The 24,834-nt window shown below is 37.5% G+C and overlaps 6 protein-coding genes across 8 annotated transcripts in view; 4 read left to right on the top strand and 2 right to left on the bottom strand.

The window, feature by feature from the left end:
* sigmar (Tumor necrosis factor alpha-induced protein 8-like protein sigmar) overlaps positions 1–23,680 on the top strand; it is a 73,383-nt gene extending 49,703 nt beyond the window's left edge. Inside the window, exons 2-4 of one of the 2 annotated variants that reach the window (XM_018105607.3) lie at positions 21,696–21,769; positions 21,887–22,182; positions 22,243–23,680. In XM_018105607.3, coding sequence (XP_017961096.1) covers positions 21,706–21,769; positions 21,887–22,182; positions 22,243–22,518 — 636 coding nt within the window. In that variant the 5' untranslated portion in view covers positions 21,696–21,705 and the 3' untranslated portion in view covers positions 22,519–23,680. Of the gene's footprint in view, positions 1–20,548; positions 20,802–21,695; positions 21,770–21,886; positions 22,183–22,242 lie in introns of those variants that run through there. The other variant, XM_018105608.3, reaches the window with a different exon arrangement.
* The window catches only part of l(2)efl (lethal (2) essential for life), a 56,315-nt gene that overhangs the window by 17,603 nt on the left and 13,878 nt on the right, over positions 1–24,834 (top strand). The gene's annotated exons all lie outside the window — the stretch shown is intronic.
* Positions 2,918–5,952, top strand: Myd88 (myeloid differentiation primary response protein MyD88). The gene is made up of 5 exons (XM_018104944.3): positions 2,918–4,390; positions 4,464–4,729; positions 4,797–4,965; positions 5,020–5,209; positions 5,278–5,952. The coding sequence occupies exons 1-5, from the start codon at positions 3,919–3,921 to the stop codon at positions 5,666–5,668; spliced, it is 1,488 nt and encodes a 495-aa protein (XP_017960433.1). The 5' UTR covers positions 2,918–3,918; the 3' UTR covers positions 5,669–5,952.
* On the bottom strand, positions 9,213–18,575 carry Drep2 (DNA fragmentation factor-related protein 2). Of its 2 annotated transcripts, none has more exons than XM_018104945.3 (3): positions 17,265–18,575; positions 12,135–12,405; positions 9,213–12,061 (listed from the first exon to the last, which is right to left on the bottom strand). In XM_018104945.3, exons 1-3 carry the CDS (start codon positions 17,274–17,276, stop codon positions 10,884–10,886), a joined length of 1,461 nt encoding a protein of 486 aa, XP_017960434.1. In that variant the 5' UTR covers positions 17,277–18,575; the 3' UTR covers positions 9,213–10,883. The 2 variants fall into 2 exon arrangements, with proteins under 2 accessions (XP_017960434.1, XP_089117972.1); XM_089261846.1 differs by lacking the exon at positions 17,265–18,575 and adding an exon at positions 14,157–14,469.
* Positions 18,816–20,801, top strand: LOC108655157 (ATPase ASNA1 homolog). The gene is made up of 3 exons (XM_018106883.3): positions 18,816–19,087; positions 19,176–19,734; positions 19,798–20,801. The coding sequence occupies exons 1-3, from the start codon at positions 18,975–18,977 to the stop codon at positions 20,122–20,124; spliced, it is 999 nt and encodes a 332-aa protein (XP_017962372.1). The 5' UTR covers positions 18,816–18,974; the 3' UTR covers positions 20,125–20,801.
* On the bottom strand, positions 23,585–24,558 carry mRpL43 (mitochondrial ribosomal protein L43). Its single transcript, XM_018105609.3, has 3 exons — positions 24,277–24,558; positions 24,110–24,216; positions 23,585–24,046 (listed from the first exon to the last, which is right to left on the bottom strand). The coding sequence occupies exons 1-3, from the start codon at positions 24,411–24,413 to the stop codon at positions 23,712–23,714; spliced, it is 579 nt and encodes a 192-aa protein (XP_017961098.1). The 5' UTR covers positions 24,414–24,558; the 3' UTR covers positions 23,585–23,711.

The raw sequence follows: 24,834 nt of genomic DNA, 5'->3' as shown, positions 1-24,834 counted from the left end.
AAGTATTAAAAAAAAAGAAGGAGAGCAACAAATTAAACTAGTTTTAAATACAATTTGATTTGCGTGTGCCAAAAGAAAGAGAAAGAGAGCTTGGTAGAAGAGAAGGCGCCTAAATAATTGTTGTATAGTCTAATAAATTAGTTACTACAGAAAAACAAAAAAAACAAAAATTCAAAAAACAAAAAGTTACTTAAGTGCAAAACGAGCTTGTTGTCAAATTAATTTTAAATTTAGCTTATAAAAATTAATAAGTTACAAATAAAAGAAAAAATAAAACTGTTTAATGCAAATGCAAAAGAAAAAGTATGTATGTATATGTGTATGTGCGTGAGGTAGACATATGTATATATGTATATACATTTATGTTATACAAATATATGTGTATATATACATCTACATTTATATAGATATACTATATATAGTTTGTTTTTACAGCCAGCTGTTGGCTATGTAAATTCTCTACAAACAGCCTCAATCGAGCGTATTAAATTTGTTGTTTTCTTTTTTTGTATATTTAAATACGAATGTCTGTATGTGTCTGTGTGTGTGTGCGTGTGCGTGTGTACTTAGCCATGCTGTTGCCAATTTCCATAAAATTTTGCTTTAAGCATATATACCATATATAGTAAAAATTGATATATATATGTATGTATATATATGCACATTCTATCGGTTTCAGCCGCAAAAAACAAGAAGCAGAATTTCAGGCGCATTCTAAGAAAATATTATAATTTTTTGCTCCAAACTTTCTGCCTCTTTTATTAAAACTAATAAAAATGAATTGAAACAAGGGAAAGCAAATTGTTGAAGAAATAAAAGAAAAAACAGCTCGAATTTTTGTGTAAGATTGTGCCTAATCGAAAGTGAGAAATATAACAAACTAATAAAAAAAAAAAAAAAAAAAAAAAAAAACGAAAATTAAATTAATTAATAATAAATACAATTAAATTAAATTGTGTTTAACTGGCGAAGGGAGCAGCTGCTAGAGCTGCTGCCAAATTATGAATTCAACTAAAAATCGATGTCAATAATGTTAACTGCTAGCGACTATTTAAAAGAAAACAAACAAAAGTTCATATATAGAAACAATTAAAACATAATAGTGAATGGAAAGCTTTAAATTTCAAAACAAATTCTGAATATCGAATAACTAAATTAGCAAAACAAAGTTTTTTTTAGTTAAATGCGAAGCGAAATAAGAGTAGTAGAGCCAATGGTTTAATGAATAAAGGCACAAAGACAGAGACAGACACGCACACACATCTACACACACACACACGCACACACAAAGAAAGCCCTTGCATCTGTCATATGTTCAAATTTGCATTCGTAAATCAATTTAACTGACGACAGAACAAGAACTAAAACCTACAAATTCTAAAGCAACTAATAAATATGCATACACACATACACACGTGCATACACACCCACACACACACACAGAAACCACATCTTTGCAAACAATAGAACAAAAAGCTTCAAGGCTTAACTACAAATCTGAATAAAACGAGAAAACGTTTTTGGAAAATGAAATGGAATTTCGCAACAACAAAAAAGTACTTTGTAATTGCATTTAACATAAGTAAATTGAAAATAATATATAAATCTATGTAAGAGCAAACAATTAATTACAATTTTTGCTAAACATAAACATAAAAGAAAAATTGCAAAACACTGCAAAAAAATAAAAATAAAAACATTTAGCTAAGCGTGTAAAAATCTAAGCTGAATTATTATACAAAACTAAAACAAAAAGTTTGCATTAAATGAAGGAAACTACTTAATAAGCATTAATACAAAACATTAAAGATTTGAGGCTACGAAATTTGTTAAAAGGAAAAATAACTAAAGTAATAATTAAAGGTGTAAAACGAAGTCTATTTAAGCAATTATTTACAAAGTACACTGAGAGAAAATGTAAATAGCGTAACAAACCAAATTTTAAGTGTAATTTAAAACAAAACAAAAAAAAAACTAAAGAGGAAAAATTAAAAACAATAATGAAAATGCGTAAGTGTAAATGGGAAAGTTTGCCACAAAATTAGTTGAATACATGCGCAGCCTATATGTATGTATATCTGATAAATAACAACAACAAATTTAATAACTAAATGTGTGCAAGAATTCAAACTTAATGGTTAATTGTTGCTCAAAATCAAAAACAAACAAATCAAACAAACAAAACCAAAATACCAAATCAAACATTTGAACGCATTCAGCGTTTTATTCATCAAACAATGTTGAATTCTGAACTAACAAAGCAGTCAAAATAATATTAAATTTAAATAATAAACAAACAAACAGCTAAATTGTGTCACCTGTTTAGTATATCAGTATTTGTAACTGAAACAAAAACAAAACAAACCAAAAAACTCTTGAAAATGCGACGAATCAACTTGAACAAACATGAAAAACAATGGAAAAATAAACGGAATTTTTAAATGGAAATACAATTTGTTTTCTCTTTGCTGGGATAGATGGGTATAAAATGAGCTGATTATTAATTTGCCTAAATTATATGTTCAATTCGGCCAAATTTGAAGCGGTTCAGTTTTAAAATTTCAAATTCAAATTGGGCGCCATATTTCGGTGCTGCCACATCAGTTAATATTTAACAGAGAACCAGCTGCTTAACAGTTTTGCTCCACATGGAACCAATTCAAAAATTCGTTAACTGCTTGCGCGCGTTTTCGATATTTGAACATCAGGTTTTATTACCAATCAAAACTGCAAAATTAGAGATGAGCAAAAATACTAATAACATGAACTGCAATCGAACTTTAACATAGTTATCAGTGCGTAGCGGCATCGAGCGCTGTTAACAACAGCTTGTCTGGATGACCATTATCACAACCACTCACAACACAGCAGATTGACAAGATAGCGTAAATGTTTGTTTAACATAAGAGAGAACCAGATGAGCAACGGTCACGGCCTTTTTTAGTTCACACAGGTTTAGTGTATCGTTCGTTCGATCGAACTTATTCGGAGCTATTCGGAACGAGTCGACACAACGCTAACAAATAGCCTGTTGCGCAGAAAATGGGGGAAACGCAACACAAATTAATTAGCAATTAACGTGCAGTAAATAAACTGCAATACGCGAGCTAAACAAAAGCATTCGGAAAACGTATAGGAAAAATTCAAACAAACTAAATAAACAAACACGATTCGAGCAACGACAACGCGCAGTCACTAGCCGCAGCAAAACGAAACAGAAAAACAGAAGCAAAACAGCAGTAAAACAAGCAGCAAGTCGCGCACGGCACAATTTAAAAAAATATATATAAATATATAAAATAGAAATATCAATATAAAATAGAGTTTATTTTTGTGTTTTTAGCTAACTGTCGCGCGATCGTATATGTGTGAACGTCTATGTGTGTGTGCGTGTGACTTAGTGTAAAAATATTTAAAAACAAAATCTTCTGCGCAGGCAGACAGAAGCACAGGGCTGGACGCAAGGGGCGAAACAATCAAAAACCAGCGACAGCAGCAGCAGCAACAGCAGCAACAGACAGATAAACAACAACAGCTACAATAATAATAACAACAACAGCAGCTGTAGCTGTAGCTGTGCTCGGTGACGCGGCGCGAGGTGCTCGTCGAGGTCAGTTCAGCACATTTCGCGCACGGCCGTTTTGTGCGTTCGATCGCACCCCCCCTGTCGTTCCTTCTCCTGGACCGTCCGTCGGCCACCCGCAATTCTAGCAACAACAATAAAGCATCAGCAAACACCAAAAACAGTTAACAGACTCACGCGCAACTCGTTTTAGTTTTATTGTTTAACTGATAACCCGAACGGGCTGATAAATATCAAAGCGACAAAAACGAGAACGACAACGACAACAACAACAGCAACAACAAAAGGCTGTGACAAATTATTGCAATTGTCCAAGCGCCAAAAGCTAAGTGCGAATGCGAATGCGCCCTCAATTTGTATGCGGCACACACACGCACACGCACACACATAACCGTCCACTCAGTTATTGCCGAACACCCGCTGACGTCAGTCGGGTGGATCGTTATCGTTATCCGAATATGGTGATGCCGGGGCCAGAGGGGCCCAGCGCGGGCGCCATTGCCACAGCCGGGTTCAATCGGACGCCCCTGACGGAGCTGAGCTCCGAGACGCGTCGCCAGCTGGCATGCATGCTCAATCGCAAGAAGGTACTGCGCTCCGAGGAGGGCTACGAACGGGACTGGCGTGGCATTGCCTCGCTGTCGGGCCAGCGTGGCTATGTGGACGAGTTTGCCAACATGCCCATGGACCTGGTGCTCAACAGCTGGATCAAGCATAATCCGCAAACGGCTGAGGTGGGGCATCTCGAGGAATACCTGGGCATCATCGATCGTTGGGATGTGCGCGATGATATACAGGAAAATCTAAGTAAGCAGAGAGGGAGTGCGTGTGTGTGAAAGAGAGAGAGATAGTAAATCGATTTCATTTTCCATCTTTGCAGTCAAGGACACAAATCGTTATAATACAAAGCAACAGCAGCTAGAACAGCTGGAGCAGTTGACGCCCACGCCCACGGTTCAGTGTGTGGAGCGTAACAACAATAGTCTGGCACGCGATGTCAACTTGCTGAGCATCGATGATGAGAAATGCCTGCAAAACGGACAGCCGCTGCCCCGCTACAATGCCTGTGTGCTGTACGCCGAGGCGGACATCGAGCATGCAACAGACATTATGAACAATCTGGAGTCTCCGCCCTACAATCTCAAGGCAAGCCAATCTATATATATGTAGACATCATATACTAGACTATATCTAATCTATTATTGTTTTGTAGCTCTTCTTGAGGCATCGGGATCTGCTGCTGGGCGTGCCCTTCGAGCATGTCGAGCTGTCACAGTTCATGGCCACGCGCTGCAACCATCTGATCGTTGTGCTCACCGAGGAATTTCTCAAAAGTCGCGAGAACACGTATCTGGTGAACTTTACGCAAAAGCTGCAAATCGGTAAGCACCTGTTAGATAATCAGTTAACTCAAGTGCTAAGTGAATACATTCTAGAGAACAACACACGCAAGATAATACCCATATTGTACAAACACAACATGACTATACCCCAGACGCTGGCTATTTATACGCACGTTAACTATACGGAGACGTCGAGCTTGTTCAACTTCTGGGATAAGCTGGCGCGTTCGCTGCAAGATGTGGATGCGGCGTCCATATACAGTGCCAATCAGCAGCTACTTACGTAAGCACAGCTCGAAATTTTCATATATTATCTCATCTGGTGTTAATCTCATCTTAATTTGAATACAGACCGCCGGTAACGGAAGCGCTGCCTCAGCCGGAAACGCCGCGTATCTTGATCAACGATGCGGACGTAACAGATCTATCCGACTGGAATTTAAACGATACAAAGCTCAAATCCATGTCGGGCAAGACAACGGCGCCGTTGCCCGAACTGAAGATCAAACGCAAGGATAAAATTTTACAAAAATTAACGCTGAACTTCGGCAGCCCCGGCAAGCCGCTGCGGCATGCGCAGTCGGTTAGTGCCATCCATATGCAGGAACAGGAGAGCACACTGAACGCTAGCAACTCCAATCTGTCAACCTATTCGGAGAACAAGAAGCGCTCCAACAAGTGGAGCAGCAAGCTGCTGAAGAAGTTTACGCGCAGCAGCACAAAGCTGCAAACGCCTTGCTGAGAGCGGGAGAGAGAGAGAGAGAAAGAGAGAGAGGCAAAGGCGGGGATGCTGTGCAACATGTGAATTTCCTTAAGTTGCGCCCAGTTTCTGGGCCATCATCAATCAATCAATCAGTCAAACAAACACAAACCATCCTTCATTTGATAGTGATTATATACTTAGCCCTTAAAGCCTAAAACCTAAAACCTAATAAAGCCAATTAACTTAATGTATTTAGACGCACTTGTTAAACTATGTAAGTCATACAACGAATAAAGACAATATATATACATATACACACACAAGCAGACACACCACAACTCCTAAACAGATGTAAATTTATAAAAAAAAAAAGCTGAAGCTAAGGCATATGTAAACCAAAACAGTAAACAATAACAAAAGCAAATGTATTGGCAAATTGTAAGGTTAATCGAGGCACGCACACACAGACACACTCGCACACAATTAGCTATTAGTCACGCGTCTGATAAGTGACTTACTTAATTCAATTAACGAACAGAATGTATACATACATGTAGACAGAGAAGGAGATAGAGAGAGAGAGAGAAGGAGAGATATACCCTATATATAATGTAGCCCTAACAAATATCAATTGGACGTCTGTCAGGCAAGAGACCGAAACAGACTAAGCAAACGCTGAATAACATTAGATATATATATATATGATATGTGTCTATGTGTAATTGCTGAATAATGTTTATATGTACCATATAACAGCTGAATGTGTATGTACATGTGTGCGTGTGTGTGTCTCTGTCTGTGCGCGATAAAGCTTTCGTCACAATTTTTGTTTAAGTATTGTCGCATAGTGCAGCTCGAGCAACGTTTTATGCCACACACAGTTAAAATATTTATATATATATATATGTATGTATATGTACGTATGTATATTTGGTTAAGTCACGCGGTTCTAATATAACTGTCAAGTGTTGTACGATCATATGCATGCATGCATACATATATATTCATTATAAGTCGCGTGCTTTGTACTTCAACGTATCTTGAATGGGCTCGAAATGTGCCAATAAAATTTTAAATTTAAAAATATGTACGGTATAATATATACATGCATATATACATATATATAGCTGTATAGTTAAAAGTCAATTCTTTATGGTTTTTCGTGTTAAAACAAAGTTTGTTGTTTCTCTGTGTGCAATAATTAAGTTTATAAATTGTTGTTTTCTCAGATGTGAATACCCTGAGCTCGTTTCCGTTTTTGCTCAAGAATAAATTTGACTCAAATTTGTTTAAATTTTTTTTGTTTTTTTATTTTTCATTTTATTGTTTAAATCGCTTCATAAATAACCTTTTTTTTGTTTTTTTTTTTCATGTTCTTGTAATCGAATTTTGTTATTGTTTTTTTTTTTTGTTTTTTTTTTTTTTTGTGAATGTTTATTTTTAGTCCAATTTGTTATGAATGTTTTGTTGTTTTGTTTTGTTTTTAGTATTTGTTATTTAGACCTTTGCATGTTTTTTCCTTTGAAATGTTTTATGCATGCAATACGTGTGTGTGTGTGAGTGTGTTTTATAATTATAATAACTTTTTTACTCCTTTTTCCTTAATTTGTGTTTATGTTTGCTTTACATTTACGTTTTGAACAAATGTTTTTTTTTTTTTTGTTTTTGTTTTTTTGTTTGTTCTGCATATTAAACTTTGTTTTTGTTTTTTAATTGAATTGTTTTTTTCTTGTTATTTATTTACTTTACTCTGCTTCTTCATTTTGTGTATATGTATATTTTATTTCATTTGTTTTTTTTTTTTTTGTTTTCCTTTTTCGTTATTTATTAATTTTTTTATTCGCATTTTTAACAAAATTAATAAAAACAATTTTCATTTTTTTGTCACTTACTCTTTGTTTAGTGTTTTTTTTTTTTTGTTTTTATTTATTTTTTATTTTGTATATATGTTAATTGATCAATTTATTCGTAATTTGTAATATTAAAACAATGTAACGTATAATCTTTTATTTTTTTGTTTTTTTTTATTTTTTTTGTGCCTTGGCCACGTTTTTCCACAACTCTTTTTCGATTTTCCCTTCTGCTTTAGTGTTTATATATATATATATTTCTTCGCTTTTCCTTTCTTGGGGTTTTCCTCTTATATGATTTGTTATCTTATAAATCTAACTGATTGCATTTATACAGAGTGTGTTACGTGTTAAAGTTAAGTCGGATTTACGTTTCTTTCCTTCACTTATGGATTGGCTAAAAGATAAGTCGAGGATTGTGTGAGTGTGAGTGTGTGTGTGTTAAACTACAACAAAACTGTCAGATATATCTATCTTAAGATATAGTCTCTTCTATATAAAAGAAATGGTTCAAATGAGAAACTTTGGTTTTAAGCGCAATTCTTTATAGTTAAGTGTTAACAATGTTTTTGGTTTTCTTCTTGTTTTTTATGATTATGGAAGTCAGTTTATATGAAGAAGTCGGTATTTTCAGTATTTTTTTGGTATGGAAAGTTCTTTGAAGTTGGTTTTTTTTTTTTCATTTAATGCGAGAGTTTTTCTTATTATAAATGTAATGCAAATGTTATTTTTATTTTTGAGTATGTATAGTTATTTCTTTTTTTTTTTTTTTTTTGTTTACTTTAATTTGTTTATATGTATATTTATACTTCTTCTTCTTCTGCTAGCGCTCATCTGTTTAATCATCATCTTATATCATATATCATTCTTTGCACGTTTTTCATCTTCTTCTTTTTCTGGTTGACTTACTAATAAATTAAAACAACGCTAATGAATTCGTTTCTTTCTTGTTTTCTTTACTAATTGTGAATGGTTTTATATTTGTTTTTGTTTTTTGTTTGTTTTATTTCTCTGCTAACTTTCTTTGTTGTTGTATTTATTATCAATTTTACTTTTTTTTTTTTTTTTGTAATCAATTATCAATTCGATTTGATGCACACACACTTCTGTTCTGTTCTGGTCGTGTGTTTATCTATATAGAGCAGAGAGCGACTATATGTGTGCCAAATGTAGTGCCGTAGTCAGGGCATAATTCATCACAATCAGACGACGAGCGTTACGCGATAGCTGATTAGCTATGACAGCTTAACGGAATTACTCTAGGTATAGCACGGGGCTATAGTTGATTGAAAATGTTTTTATTTTATTTTATTTTTTTATTTTTTTTTGTAATGTGAGTTTGGTTTAGTACAGATATTATGAACGCTTATCGGGGCACCTAATATATATGTATACACATACATATATACTAAGCTCTCCAGCTGTACGTGTTTTCATAATTTCTGCTTTGAACACTCTAACAAAACTTCAGGAACAATGTGAATGATGATCAAAATGAATTGGGGGGAAAAATTCTCATTATTGTTTAACAATTGTTTTCGTTTCTTCCTCTTAATGTTGTTGTTGTTGTTGGCAGTGTTTCATTTGTATGTAATATGTAATACTTCATTTAAACATACCTTGGTAGACTCTAATCACACGCTGATATTTAAAAAGAGCAACATAAAAGGTAGGTATAGGTATGTGTATGTGTGTGTGTGAGTGTGAATGTGGGTTCATTGCTATATAAAATGTTTTTGGGTGATTTCTTAACTTGTTTCATCTCTTTCTTATTTAGTTGCTACAATGTTTAGTTTAACTACAGTTAATTACGTCATCATCATTTAGCCTGATGATCATTTCATGCATTTTCGTTACAATTTCAGTTGTAGTTTTCATTTTCATTTTCCACTTTTCATATATAGACCTAAGTGTGTTTAATGCCAAATGTTTTTCATTTTTGTGTTTTTCTTTTGGCTGGTTGTGCGCGATTTTCATTTAACGTTTTACAACACTACAAATAACGGCAGTTTTGAAATGCTGATTCGAGAGGGAAAGTTTAATCTTATTTATCATTTATCTCATTCACTTTCTTCACTTATAATAGCCTAATTAATAGATGAATAGAAACAACATATATGGAAGCCATGGAAAGCAACTGCAATTAAATATCGGGTTCATTTCTATAGGAATATACCAATGTGCTCTATAAGGAATACAACTGAGGAACTACACAAAGTATACACAGATACACATATATGTATATATATATGGTGTATATAGTAATATATATATATACATACATTGGCATGTAGTTTGACACGCTAAGAGCTGATTGTAGTTGGCCTTTGTTAGAGATATATATAGATATACCTATGTATATATATATAGTTAAGACAGAAAACTCTCTAGAACGACACAGATAAGATATGTTGGGGATAAAAGAGAATATTTATAAACAGAATGTAATAATAATATAGGCTCAACCTATTTATAAAATTCTACTTTTTATTACATTGTATTAACATAACATAAACATTTTTAACATAAATTACGAAGGTAATCTTAAAATTGTCCGTAAAGAAACTTAATTAGTTGTTAGTTTAAATAAATAATTTTTAACTTGTGCTATATTTTCAGGCAGATGTTTAGAGCTTTAACTCAGGTAAAAAGTTATCTTTTTTGTCGTTCGTCTATAGAGCTTTCACTGTACCCACAAGCCATTGTTTCATTGTTTAGCAATTGGTAAAAATTAGTTTGCATTTCAGGGGACATTTCTTCTTCTTTTTACAACTAAATAAGGCATGCGCTAGGCTGTTTGACACACAAATCAATCGATAACAACAATAATTATAATAATCATAATGGCAATGCTCATGTCAATGATAATGATACAAAATAAATAACAGAAGTACCTTTTTAGTTTATATATATATACATACATATATATACATATATATATATATATATATGTATGTGCTTTATATCGCTTATCGCTTACAACTTTTTTGGGAGCTGTTTCCCGGCCAAAATGACAAATTCGCTAAATGCTACGAAAAAACATTTTCGTTCCTATTGGCTGCTGGAATTTGTTATCCTTAATCTCATTTTTGTTTCATATATATCCTTTATGTTAATGTTGTTTGTGTGTTGTTTGGATTTGTTATTCACTTTGTTGCTTACTTCGCTATTGTACAATGTGCTGTTGCCTTTTCCTTTTACTCTTAATTTTCGCTTTTTCATAGTTCATATTAAGTTTTCTTTTAGATGAGTGTGAAAGTGTGTGGGTTGCGGGGGGCGTGGCGCGTGTCCTGTCTAAAATGCGCTTATTATTGATACCTTTCATTTCATGTTGCCATTTGCAATTTAATGTTAATTTATGCAAGTTATTTGGTTTTGGTTTTGGTTTTGTTCTTTTGTTGCTTTTAAATTCTATCCTCTTCGTCCTCCTCCTCGACCTCCTCGCCGTTCTCCTCGAGCTCCTCCTTGTAGCCAGGATGCTCGGATATGGCATAGTAGTTGCCATTGTAGATGACGCCCAGTTCGCGCAGCGCATCGCCGCGTATTGTCGCCTTTATCGTCCAATTGTAGCAATCATCTGATTCCGATTCACGATCCAAACGCTCCACATCGAGTATCTTGGAGTTGAGGCGCTCCAGTATGATGCCGATGTCCTTGATGCTAAGATGCCGCTTCTGGTCAACAGACAGCTGATCGATCAACAGCAGGAATTTCTCTGTCGTCGTCTTATCATCCTCCATCACCGTGTTCTCCGTCTCACTCTCCGAACTGTCGCGTTCGGGTGCTATATCCAGGAATCGTACATGACCCTTGGCGCCCGACGAGCGTCGCTGCATGCTGCCGCTACCGCCTAGCATAGGATCCATAACCGATGACGACATCGCCAGCGTCGCCTGATGCCCCGCCTGCAGCTGCGGCTGCGGACTGCTGCTGCCATCCTGTATGGGCGACGTGGCCACGCTCTTGTGCACGGCTATCTTTCGTCCCTCCTCGTGCAGTGCACAGCAGTGGAAATCACATTCCGTGGTGCTCGGGCTGCCCGCCCGGCTGGGCGTATGGGCATGATGTGCACACTCTGGCGTATGCACATGGACAGCACCGACGGCGCTATCGAAGGAGCCGCCCTGCTTGGATAGCCGACGACTGCTGCCGCTGCCAGGTATCACAACGCCTGGCGGCAGGACAACTCCGCCCGGATGGTAAATGCTAGCCGGTCCCTCGTCGCTGATCACCGTTATTTGTGGGCTGGCATAGCGTTGCTGTGAGGATTGCGACGACACGGACTTGTTGTCCAGCGAGCTTTGCGCAGAGAGGCCCTTCTTCGAGGGCGAGTATTTGTCGGACGACAGCAACCCGTTGCTGCTGCCCAGGCCGGCGCCCATGCACATGCCTCCACCACCACCTCCTCCCCCGCCGCCGCCACCTCCTCCACCTCCACCTCCTCCACCACCCTGGCGCTGATCCCAGTGCAGTACGACCGTGACACGCCCTTTGTTATCCATAATCTTCCAAGATGGCGTCTCATCGTGCAGTTCCAGTGCATGAATCGTCTCACAGACGATTTTCGGTATAGCTGATATAGCTGAAAGATTATGGAATTTGGAGAAATATGTTAATACTATATACTATACATTATATAGAGAATGTTCACTTACCAGCCTTTATGACATCCACGCCCGTTGGATACCATCGTTCGCCCTGCCTCAACAGCAAGAGTACCGTATTGTTGGCCAGGGTGCGAAAGTATTCGCCATCCTCAATTTGGGTTCCATCACACTCCAGAACAACGCGCACGGGTTCTGAGGCAGGAACCCCCAATTTATCCTTCCCACGCACCAATAGCTCCTCGAATGTACCAACTACGACGCCTTTGCGCACATTTCGCCAACTATCCCAAATCTTTAGTGGTCGCTTGCTGCGAGACTCCTGCGAAATACAGTGGATGGAAGGTTAGAAATCAGTGTTGGTAAATGCAATATGATTACAATATATGGAGCTCATGTAAGTCATGAGTTTCGGAATGTTGGGTATTTGGGGCATTATCTCTGTTGGTAAACAGAAATTAGCTAAGAGAGACCAACTGCCAAAACATAAATATATTCAATTCTATACTGTTCATATTAGGCTCGATAGAAATGAGAAAAATAAGACAGTTTCTGTGTGTGTAGAGCTATATCAAACGGCTAAATGATTCATATGCCTCTTACTAAAATTAAGTAATTGAAATAGTTTTTTTTTCTTTGAAAAACATTCATTGATAAGCAATGCTTGACCTAGGCTAACAATACACATAAAGGACAGGCAAGCTCAATAAATCTTCATTCACCCAGGCGCTATCTCAACTTAAGTTGTCAAAACTAAACAAACCAAAATGACACAAATTAATCAAATTCAATCACATTGCGGAATTGTGATAAATTAGCGAAAGATACATAAAGCAAACATGGGCTGGTCCTAATGAACGCTATAAAACATAAATATTTATATATTTTAATCAAGAAAAGTAGACCAAAGGCTAGAAGTCGCACCTCAATTTTCAATATGGGCAAATTTTACTGTCATAAAATACATCGTTTAGATAACATTTGAAATATTATATATTTATATGTATATGTATGGATAGGGATATTCACACACGTATGTTTGTTGTTCTTTGGGCGTGGGTGTGACACCTGTGTGTGTGTGTATGTGTGTGGGTGCGTGTGTGACAAGTGGGTGTGGCAGGCCCGAGCAGCGTCATAAGTTACGGTACTAATTGAGGTTTGCAGTCGCTAAAAAAAGGGCGCAAATGTCAAGGCCGCTGCTAGCTACAGTTCAAACAGTAGCAGCAGCAGCTGCTGCAGCTGATCTGCACAGCATTAGGCCACACACACACGCACACACATGTACATAGATACATACATATACATATATATGCCCATATTTATATATCAGCAAAGGTAAACGTAACAATTCGCAATTAACATCAACAAATGAAATTTTGAGTTATTTCCACTGAGCATTAACAGCGAGCACAGCTGTTGTGCATTAACAGTGCACTGTTAGCTATAACAGAGCTTTCACTGAAAGCAAAATCAAATAAGAACAATAACAACAACAACGAGAAGAAGAAGCAGCAGCAGAAGGCATGTTTAATATATTGCAAGGACATGAGTGTGGCGCTCCAGTGACCCAGTAACGAGTGCAGCATACGAGCTGAATAACAAGAAAAAAAGAAGAGACACAGAAATACTCTCACACACATAGTGGATTCAACACATACACACACATACATTTAAAAGCTATAGCATGTAGCCAGCAGAGTAATAAAAAAAAAAAAAAACTATGAAAAATTACTTGAAATACTTTTTGACGTTTGCTTATTGGACATTTGCGCGAAAAGTTTGCTTTTGTCAAATTGGAGTTGGCAGTCGAGTTGGGATTGCAATTGCAATTGAAATTGCAGTTTGTAGGGAAACTGTAATCAACGTTACACACACAAAAGCTGCGAGAGCGGGAGAGAGAGATAGAGTTGTATGTGTGCTGCATTGGGATAGGTCAAGTCTGCTGCCATATGGCCATCAGCTGCTGCTGCTGCTGCTGCTGCTACTATTGCAGAGGGAGCGCTTTGGGGGCGGGTGCTGCTGCTGATTGATGGATATGCTTTAAACAGTAATTAGTTATTATCTTTGGTTTACCCCTGCTGTTGCTGCTGCTGCAGCATTTGTCGCCGCCGTCGGTCCCGTTGTAATGGCTGTGCCAGCATTCTGATTGGCAGCCGCCGCCGCGGCTGCTGCTGCCGCCACTTGCCTGATGCTCAAACAGTTGCACAAAGGCTTTGTCACGCCCAGTGTGCACAGAGCATTGGACCACATGGTGGCGTTGCAAATGCTCGCTTCACCTTTGCCAGCCACTTTAATGCTAATTCTGATTAGTCCTCTGTCCAATTGAATACAATCCGATTAAGTGACAACAATAACATTAACACAAATTAACATTTCTCTTTTCAGTTTTGACTTTGCTTATGTTAAAAATATAGAGCTTTGGTATTCCCTTTCCTTGCTTTCTTGTTGGTTTAAAAATTGTTATATAAAATGCACACACACATTATTATTTTGTTTGTGTTTGATAGAAAATTATGTTTATAAAACTTTATAAATGCTTATAAGCTTATTTCTAAGTTGAACGCGTTTTATTGTAGTTGTTCTTTAAATGCCATTTAGGGAAAAATTCGTCGCGTAAGGCTACAAAATATTTTTTTTTTAACAAATTGCTGCGCACTTACAAAAAACAAAAACCAATATAAAAATTGTTATTTAGTTGTGATAGAAAATACACTAAATTATGAATTATTGTTATATTCAATAAGAAATCGAGTTTTAGCTTTAGTTTTAGATTTTTCTTTCTCTCCTTCTTTTCTTTTATGGGCCACAGCAGCAGCAGCTGGGCAGAACTGTCGAAGAGTTGAGTTGACCTTCGCACTTTCACTTTACTACACTTGCGTGAGCCTGAAACCGCCGACTTTTCATTTGGTGGGGGGTCGTAGAAGGGGAGGGGCCAAAGGGGCTGAGGCTGAGCCTGAGGCTGGGGCCAGGTGCGCTGAGCCTTCGATTTGATTGCAGTTTTGTGGCACACTTTTTAGTTTTTCATTCTTTCGATTTAACACAAACTTTTTGTTTCGTTTCTTATTGGAATTATATGAACACTAAAAACTTTAGTTTTATTCTTGCTGCTGCTGCGGCTGGTGGTGGTGCTACTGTTGCAGTTGTCACACCCAGTTAAAATTTTAATATTTCAACAATGTGCCAGCGGAATCGCGTAGCCTTTGTAAAGCGCTCGTTAACGAAAGTAGCATCATTGCTGGCTGTGGCTGGCTGCCTGGCACACACTGCTGAACCTGCCTGACTGCATGCATGCATGCCTGCTTGCTGGCTGACTCCCTGCCTCTGTTATTAACAGCAGCTGTTACTGTTAAGCTTCAATTGCTGCTGCAGTATGCAGTGAGAGAGCGCGTAGGTTGTGCGCATAAATGGAAAACGAGAGCGCAAAGCTCGTGAGCGCATATAAATATATATGTATATACATGTGTGTACGCTCTGTTAATGCGTATTTTGTAGTAATTGTAATGTTAAAGCGGAAGCTGCTCAACTGCACTGTGCATTGCGTTGCATTGCTCGCTTGCTCTTTCTCTCTCTCTGTCTCCTACACACACTCTCCTTTGGTAGTAACATCTGTGCTTTGGCCTACATTCGCAATGTGATATAATCAGGGCGCGCTAAAGCTAACACAGCTAACAGCCAACAAAACGGGCGCGCACACACGAACGCTCCACAAGTATTTAGGATTCAGAGGCTCATAGCTAAACATAAATGCCAGAAGCTCTGTCAATTAGGCACAAGCACACATACCCATATACTAACAAACGTACACACAAAGGTGCACAGTCAGATAGAGAGGGAGAGCGACCGAGTGAGCATGCTGAAAACTTGCACAAGGATTTGCAATTGGTTCGCTTTCATTTTCATTTGGTTCGCTCGGCTTTGCAGCAGTTGATTAAAGCAAAGCAGCGCAGTGGGTAAACATTTATTTTTAATCAATCCTTTGAATTAATCTGTTTTATTTGTCAAACTGCAGCTAACAGCTCAAAATAAATACGTTTTTCAAGTTTGCGCTAAAAAGTATGCTATAAAGGTATAAGAAATATACAAACTAAACAAATTTATTTTTCATAAAAGTAATCTACAACAAATCCTGTCGAGTATTGTATATTTTTAAATATAATACAACGTAGTATTATTATTTTAATGTACACAGATGCATATAAAAATACAAATAAAAAAATACATTAATGTTGCTGCTGCTCCGAGAGCAACGGCATTGCAATTTTTTATGCAGCAGTAGCTCTCTCTGTCTCTCTCAAACTCTGTTGTATACTTCCAGCACAGCATTGCCAGCTGTAAGAAAAGCTCACATTTACATTTTACCCCAAACTGTTAACATCTGCGTGTTTATTAAATGAATGGAGCAAAGAAGGTACTATTTACTGAATGCAAGATATCAATTAATTCACAAATTTATACATAAATATAGAAATGACTTAAATGAACAATTCGACGGCTACCCTTGCTAATTTATTATTATATTATATGCATATATATATTGACATGTAGGTCATGCCCACAAAGCTGCTAAATTTGGCCACTAAGGAAGCTTAGATCACATTGAGCATAAGTATCAACAATAACAATATATGTAACGTAAACGTAAAAACTATGTACATTAACAAAAGCTACATGTGCTCATCTAGTAGGGTGTATTACAGTTATTTGGGTCAAAGCTATTCACTCAGCCGCAAAGCAAAGCAAAGCGAAACGAGATGAAGAAACTGCATAAAGCATGCATACACACACATACAAACAAGCGCATATTGATAAACGCGCACGCACACATACACACACACGCACACATACACATAAAATGCTTAACGGGGGCTTAGCCCCAAAGCTAACCCAGCTCAGCGACTAAGTTGAAAACAAATGAGCGGAGAGTAGACAGGCCGGAATTGGGAAACAACTGTAAATCGACACGATTGCTTCGTAGTGGAGAGAACTGTTACTGTTACAATCCAGTGTTATGTTAAAAGTAATGGCAACAACATTGTGTATGTATGTATGTACGTATGTATATATGCATGTATTATATTTTAATTCACAAGCAATGCATAACTATGTGTGTGGGCCGGCATCTACCCACATTTAGCATTTAGCATTTCGCATTTCGCTTAGTCCGCAAGAAATCTCACTTACCTCTCTGGCCATTACGACATGTCTCAAAAGCAGGGCCCGCTCAGAGGGTCTGCCATTTGCGTTGGGTTCAACAGCAGCAGCAACAACACGTCCTCTGCTGCGCCGTTGTCGTGCTCGTTGGCGTTATCGTCGCCGTCGCCGTCGCGTCTGTCGTCCTTTGGCGGCAGCGGCAGCGGCAGTAGCAGCGGCTAACAGGAACAGCAGCAACAACACCAGCAACTGTGCACGGCTTACACTTCTTTTCGCGCATACGAGTCTCTGTGTTTGTATGAGTGTCTGCGTGTGCGTGAGTGTTTGTCTGTATGTATGTTCGCTGGGGAGAACGGCGGCAGTGGGCGGTTGGTTGGTTGGCTATGTATGTGTGTGTGTGGAGTGTGCTTCAAAAATTCTCTACTACACGTTTATTTTCAATCTTCCCGCAACGCGCCGATGCTGTGTGCTGCTGCTGCTGCTTCTTCCTTTTGACGTTCCTTTTTGGCACCGTGCTTTCTCTCTCTCTCTCTCTCACTCTAGCTCTCTATGCCTTTTTTGTGGTGTGTGTGTGTATGTAGGTGTGAGACTACATACGTACATATGTTGGTTGGCTGGTTGGTTGATTCTGCGTGTGTATTGGTATTTGCCTTGTATAAATTGATTATTTATTTAAACAATTCTTCATTTAATTATCGCTTGAATCGCTGCCACTCATTACATGTATTTTATTTGATTTAATTTGGTGCCTACGTACATCTCTATAAACACCCACTATAATATATACACACACACACTATCTCAATATATGTATGAACGTAGGTGCGGCTGCGATGTCGGCGAAGAGTTGCTGTTGGCAGTGTTTGTGTACGTGTGTGTGTACCGTTATCATTTTTATTCAGTTTAAAGACACATTTTTGAATCCGATTTCCAATTAATCGCGTTTTTTGTTTGCTTAATATTTATTGTGCTTCAATCGGATCAAAAACAAATTTGGGCATATGAGCCAAAATCTTGAAGGCGCACACGCACACATATGTACATACAGGAGGACACGCTTAATCTCTTGCTTTGCTTCTATTTTCTAGTATTGGTAGAACCCACGCCTTTCGGTACGCAACTTTTCACTTCTTTCACACCAGCTGAATATTTGCGGTTTCTTTGATAGTTTTCAGAAGGATGCGAGTATTTATATTTGTTGCTCAAACACGAAACTAATATAGTTTAATTACAAAATAAACACATTTTAACAGTCAAAAGTACAGAGCAAACACGCAAATCAATGCTCCACAGAGGTCCAGTACTAAAAACGGTAAATCGTGTCGTTGCTGAACACTGAGTAATGTAACTTAGGAGTACTAAAAATATATCGAGGAACTTTCACTTTACTTAACAGAAATACTGAACACTCAACATAAATACCAAATGGTGGAAAGAGCACCTTGTTTGAAATTAATGTTAAAAACTATCAGCGATATAATTACACATTTACATACAGTTAAAACAAAATTCTCAAAGAATTAAGGGTTTTCATTGAAATATTTTTCAAAAAGAATCTAATAATTAAACCAATTTTAGCACTGACCAGTGATTTTAGTCATTGAAAGTTGTTGTCGCTAAATTTTCGATAACATGCTATAAAGTCGATATATTGGGTTTATTTATTCATCCCTGGACAGCAGCAAGAAACTTGCTTAAATTTTTACGCAAAATTACGTGTCTCGTTTGATAATTAGCAATATGGTTGACAATCTACCACCCCTGGAGCCCAGTCTACAAAACTTGGTCGAGCAAGAATCTCTGAAATGGATATTTGTAGGCGGTAAAGGCGGCGTGGGGAAAACTACTTGCAGGTGAGTGACAGAGACATTCACTAATGGCAACAACAACAACAACAACAACAATTTTAATGCTCTGCAATTCTAATTAAACTATTCGCAGCTCCAGCTTGGCCGTGCAATTGTCAAAAGTACGCGAATCTGTGTTAATTATCTCCACAGATCCGGCTCACAACATATCCGATGCATTCGATCAAAAGTTTACCAAGGTGCCGACCAAGGTAAATGGATTTGACAATCTGTTTGCCATGGAAATCGATCCAAATGCAGGACTGGGGGAACTGCCCGACGAGTATTTCGAGGGTGAGAACGAGGCGTTGCGAGTCAGCAAGGGTGTAATGCAGGAGATGATCAACGCGCTTCCCGGAATTGATGAGGCAATGAGCTATGCCGAGGTCATGAAGCTGGTGAAGGGCATGAACTTTTCTGTGGTCGTCTTTGATACGGCGCCCACGGGTCACACACTGCGACTTATCGCGTTCCCACAAGTCGTGGAGAAAGGTTTGGGCAAACTGCTGCGCCTTAAGATGAAGCTGGCACCACTACTCTCACAATTCGTCTCCATGCTGGGCATGGCTGATGTGAATGCCGACACGCTGTCACAAAAGTTGGACGACATGCTGCGTGTCATAACGCAAGTCAACGAACAGTTTAAGAATCCGGTGAGGATTAGGTTAACTAACATCATAAGCATATATCTAACGCTCTTAACTTTCTGTGTTCAGGATCAAACGACTTTTGTTTGCGTTTGCATTGCCGAGTTCTTCTCTCTCTACGAAACGGAGCGCCTGGTGCAGGAGCTAACCAAATGCGGCATCGATGTGCACAATATAATTGTGAATCAACTGTTATTTTTGGACAAATCACATAATAATTGTAGCATGTGCGCATCACGTTTCAAGATCCAGGAAAAATACCTTGACCAGATCGCAGATTTATATGAGGACTTCCATGTTACTAAGCTGCCGTTGCTTGAGAAAGAAGTTCGCGGACCGGAAAGCATTAAATCGTTTTCAGAGAACCTTATGATACCCTACAAGCCGAAAGAGTAGCCAATGCTGCTTCTTGCTGTTCTAGTTGTAAGCATTTTGATGAACTTATTGTACACATGTGGTTGCGAGATATAAAATAAACCCAATTATACTCTGATTTATAGTACATTTTAAAGAGGGCGCCGGTATACTATAAATCTATCGATGTATTGATTAAAAAACAAAATCTCAACGGGGTAACACCGAAACCGTTGTGGGTACTTTAAAAGCAACGATTAATTTAAGTGCTTAAATCCAATGCTGTCGGCATTTCTATAATAACAGTATCTATATTGATTATTAAGTGTTATTAATTAAACTGAAGTGCGATTGTAAAGTATTTTAATTGCGCTTAATTGTTATATGCATTCCAGTAGTGTAACACTGTAACTTGAATTTATATTAGCTATCGATAGGCATTTATTTGAATCTTGTTATCGTTGTCTTTAGTCATCACTAAGTTTTATTTTGCGTCGTTCTTGCTGCACACAGCGCTTTCGTATTTTTGTTTTCCCCGTGCTGTTTTTTAATTGTCCTTGATAAATGTAACGCTGCCACTTATTTCCATAAATTCAGTACGTTGGCTTATTAAATATTTATAACATTGGCCTACTACTCCTGCTACTGCTGCACACGCGCATAGATACCTTTAAGTATTTCTGAAGGATTTCTAGGACAACAACAACGAAGACTAACAGGTGAGTGAGTGAGTTAACTGTTAATTGAGCGCCAAAGTTGTACTAGGTTTGTCTGTCTGTGTATGCGCGTGTTTGTATGACTGTGTGAGTATATGGGTATATTTGTTTGCTTGCGTCTTGCAATCAATAATACAACAAAGCCACCCCCTTCCCCATCATTTCCGCTGACTCCATCTCCCTCTTTCCCATGATGTGTAATAATAATAACTACAACAGAACCAAGTGCCATATAAAATGTATATGTACTCGATAAAGTTGTACCACATACAGGCATATGTATACACGCTGATTGTTGTGGTTATTATTGTTGTTGGTGTTGTCAACTGCCGCGTCGTTTCCGCATTTCCCTTTATATGCACTATGAGCACATCCGCTCGCCACATTTGTCCTTCAGTCAGCGTTAGTCGGACGTAGGCGCAGCCCGCCTTCCTTGCCTTGTTGGCCATATCATTGCATATCGCGTGACCTTTAGCCATTTCAAATATGCATACATACTATACAGATATATATATGTATATGGCTATAGTATGTTTGTATGTATATATAGCCTAGAGTCTAGGGTGCTTACTTAATTAAATTGGCCGAATGGTCGAGCGAGTCTGAGCCCCATTTTGGGCTGGCAGCTCCATTTATGGCCAACAGCACGTATGCAGCAGAAGCCGTTAGAATAAGCTAATGGAAAAGCGAAAGAAAAAATTGAAATTCAGTCACAATTCGGTGTAGCTGTAAACGTCTACAGCTCTAAATTATTATCTTTGTGACAGCCCTTTATCATTAAAGATAGGCCTGTCCAATATTTGGTATGTCAGTGGAAATTACTCATGTTTATAAATACATATATATAAAATTATACATCTTTATCAATCTTTAACGCTTGCATTTGGATGATAAAAGAGCTGCCAAAATGTCTGTGGCAGGCTTAAGACAGAGCCTTTTGCTCTGGAGTGTTGATTACTGGAATCTTGAAGGTATGGAGAGTTCACATTGCGTCTTTGGTTTGATTTTCAGTTTGTTATTAAGTTTCACTTTTCTGCTCAACACATTTACAATTCAAATAAGATAATGCGTATCAAACTTTATTGCAGCTGTTATGGCGGACAATGTGTTCAAGTCGCACGATATTGGGTTACGCGCTCAAAAGAAAATACTCTCACGCATGGCAACAAAAAATATAGCGAAGACCTTTATTGACGGCACAACGGCTTCATTGTTGGATAATCTCTATAAGCTTTGCAAGCTGCATACGGGCAATAAAGCGCGCGCCGAAAAGCTTGTTAAAAACATAATCAAAATTGTTATCAAAATTGGTGTCCTGCATCGAAATAATCAATTTAATCAGGAGGAGCTGCAAAATGCCGAGAACTTTAAGCGAAAATTCCAAGTAAAATCGAAATGGATATTTAATTGAATATGTATACTAATTTATAAAGTTTCTTTCTAGAACACACAACTGTCCATCATATCCTTCTATGAGGTGGACTTCACCTTCGATTTAGCATATTTGCAAAAGTCTATTAAGGAATCGCAAGTGGCGCTTAAGTCCATAGTTCAGTTACATTTAACAGATAAATCAATTGGCCGCATAGATGAGGTTTTTGATTTCTTTGCCGATGCGGCTTTATTGGAGCTAGCATTCAAAACGGATTCACCATATCGCGAGGTGATGGGCAAAATTGTAGCAGATATTAACGCAGCCATGGAAACGGGTGATATTTGAGTTGGATGTGCAGAAGTCGAGCTGCATTTGCTTTAGAAAGAGGGGCTATTATCAAACCAAAAAGAAAAGGAAACAACAACCAGATACTAATAGTTAGTTAGAAACAGCCTTCTAAGTCCACCAAATAGCAAGTAAATCACACAAGAAAAAAGACAAACACGCATCGAAAAGCAAACAACAACAAACAACTTTTTTAAATTGAATTGGTGTGATATTCACAATTTAAACAATTAACATTATTTAAGTAGCTATCGAAAATTAGAAAAAAGAAACGTCCAGAATGATTTATTTTAAGGCAATATTAAAACAATTTGTTTAGATTTAAGTAGAAATGCATTTTGCCAAAGGAATTCACAAGCAAACAAACAAAAGAAAAAACTCAGAAATGTAAGCGCAAGCAAAATGCTTTTTATCATCAATGTATTTGTCGTTGATTGTATTTGTAATTTGTAATACGTATATCTAAGTCGTATGTGAAAGTCTGTCAAAATATTGTCTATGTGTAGTTAAATATTTGATACATTTGTGTTTATTCGTCTGTTTTGATATACTCCAAAACTCGCCTTTTGAAATGCAATTATATACTCGCTATCTAAGAACTTATCAGAGACATATATGAACATATAACCATGTACTTAAAAACGTTCCGAAATGACATATATTTTTGCTGATCTCCACAACAACAAAAAGTTATTTTTCCAAACCCTACGCATATTAAATTGTCAAAAAAAAAGATTTGTCTATATGCCTCAGTTTGATAATACCATTTTTTTACATAAATATTTATTTCTTATTATGTATTCCAACCTCAGAGCCAAAGGCCCGTGGTTCAATAACCTTAAGCATTATTTATGATATTCCCAATTGTTTGAAATAGATATTTAGTATAAATACCCAGAACATATCATAAAATGGCTGGCAACAAAATATCAATATATATTACAGTTATATATATATATATATATGTTTGGTAAATGGGACAATAAACTGTTCGCTTAACAAGGAAGAAGAATAAATATTGTCGCACATATTTTGGATATTAAAATTGATGGGATTAAAGTTATAGTTATTTAAGTTTTTAAAACATCGTGTATTTATTTGTTTAGAAAACAAATCTTTTGTTGACTCCCAATAAAAAGCAACGATTATAATTATAAAACAACTCAACTAAAGACTTTAATTACATAAATATTTTACTCAGCGCGCTTTTGTTCCAGAATCTCGTCACCTGCTTTGCCCTCCTCCAGCTTCTGTTGCTTGAAGAGCTCGATGAGCTTCTCGGTAGCCGTTTGTGGTATGTCAAAGGGTTGTGATGCTTCCTTGTTGGGCAGGGTTTGATTGTTTGCGTCGGGTGAGCGTAGTAGAAAAGGTGTCCAGGGTCCTTGTATGGAGGGCACGTCCGTATGCCACATTTTACGTAGACGCATCGAACTGGAGCTACCATTTTGTGTCTTTAAGAGATCTATCCATTTGCTGATCTCGTCTTGTGTGCTGTTTCGACAGCTCAACCACTCGCGATCACCATTTACTAAGGGTTTATAATACATATACTAAATAAGTAATCTCCCATTGGGGTACCGTGACTACTTACAGTATTCACCCACCAACACAGGTGTGCGGTGACGGCGCGGCTTTACATAGACCACAATGCCGGGATTTTCCTTCGCAAAATCCACCAAATGGTTTTCAATGAAATCCCTTATCAAAAAATACATTGTTAGCTATAGTATGTATACGTATTTATTTATTTACGCTTACCGCATGCCACGACTGGAGCCGTTGTTCTTGCAGAACTTCAATGTGATGCGCTGCAGCTGGCAAACGTACCGACCGAGCCCATTTTGTAGGGGTGCCCGCGGAAAACCGGATTTGAGAAACAGATGGCTATTTGACATTTTAAATCGATTTCCAATTGTAATGTAGCTGCAGTTGGTGTTGAAATATACAGTTTCTCAATTTTCGCTACCAAAAACTACGTAACCTCACGCCGCACACAATATGTCAGCTGTTTCTGTTGCTGCTGTTAGACAGGGTTGCCTAACATGACGAAGAGAAAGAAGAGGGCATGTAGCACTGTGCCAAAAAAAAGCCAAACGCCAAAGTATATTAATGAAGTAAAATTATTTAATAATACGTTGGAGGAAAATGAAAAACAAAAATATATTTATTATTTGCTTAAAGTAAAATATAAATGTTCATATTGAACATGCTGATGAGCGCACAGTGCTTGAATTTAATTATATGCATTCAAAGTATTAAACAGCTAAATTTAAAACAAATGCAAATTCATATATATTTATTTTCTTTTATTTTTAC

The sequence above is a fragment of the Drosophila navojoa genome, chromosome 5 (genome assembly GCF_054131105.1).
Source record: "Drosophila navojoa isolate 15081-1374.11 chromosome 5, UAZ_NAV_1.0, whole genome shotgun sequence".
Classification (NCBI taxonomy): domain Eukaryota; kingdom Metazoa; phylum Arthropoda; class Insecta; order Diptera; family Drosophilidae; genus Drosophila; species Drosophila navojoa.
This window is presented reverse-complemented; position numbering and strand designations above follow the sequence as displayed.

What these genes read in the sequence shown, in the direction of transcription:
- Myd88 (XM_018104944.3), top strand. Translation starts at nt 3,919, where the DNA reads ATGCGAATGCGCCCTCAATTTGTATGCGGCACACACACGCACACGCAC. An exon ending in CTCCGCCCTACAATCTCAAG is followed by an intron (nt 4,730 to 4,796) that starts GCAAGCCAATCT and finishes ATTGTTTTGTAG; the next exon opens with CTCTTCTTGAGGCATCGGGA. An exon ending in GCCAATCAGCAGCTACTTAC is followed by an intron (nt 5,210 to 5,277) that starts GTAAGCACAGCT and finishes ATTTGAATACAG; the next exon opens with ACCGCCGGTAACGGAAGCGC.
- Drep2 (XM_089261846.1), bottom strand. Translation starts at nt 14,333, where the DNA reads ATGTGGTCCAATGCTCTGTGCACACTGGGCGTGACAAAGCCTTTGTGC. An exon ending in CAGCAGCAGCAACAGCAGGG is followed by an intron (nt 12,406 to 14,156) that starts GTAAACCAAAGA and finishes TGTATTTCGCAG; the next exon opens with GAGTCTCGCAGCAAGCGACC. An exon ending in CGTGGATGTCATAAAGGCTG is followed by an intron (nt 12,062 to 12,134) that starts GTAAGTGAACAT and finishes ATAATCTTTCAG; the next exon opens with CTATATCAGCTATACCGAAA.
- LOC108655157 (XM_018106883.3), top strand. Translation starts at nt 18,975, where the DNA reads ATGGTTGACAATCTACCACCCCTGGAGCCCAGTCTACAAAACTTGGTC. An exon ending in GTGGGGAAAACTACTTGCAG is followed by an intron (nt 19,088 to 19,175) that starts GTGAGTGACAGA and finishes AACTATTCGCAG; the next exon opens with CTCCAGCTTGGCCGTGCAAT. An exon ending in ACGAACAGTTTAAGAATCCG is followed by an intron (nt 19,735 to 19,797) that starts GTGAGGATTAGG and finishes TTCTGTGTTCAG; the next exon opens with GATCAAACGACTTTTGTTTG.
- mRpL43 (XM_018105609.3), bottom strand. Translation starts at nt 24,413, where the DNA reads ATGTCAAATAGCCATCTGTTTCTCAAATCCGGTTTTCCGCGGGCACCC. An exon ending in GGCTCCAGTCGTGGCATGCG is followed by an intron (nt 24,217 to 24,276) that starts GTAAGCGTAAAT and finishes TTTTTTGATAAG; the next exon opens with GGATTTCATTGAAAACCATT. An exon ending in TGTGTTGGTGGGTGAATACT is followed by an intron (nt 24,047 to 24,109) that starts GTAAGTAGTCAC and finishes ATAAACCCTTAG; the next exon opens with TAAATGGTGATCGCGAGTGG.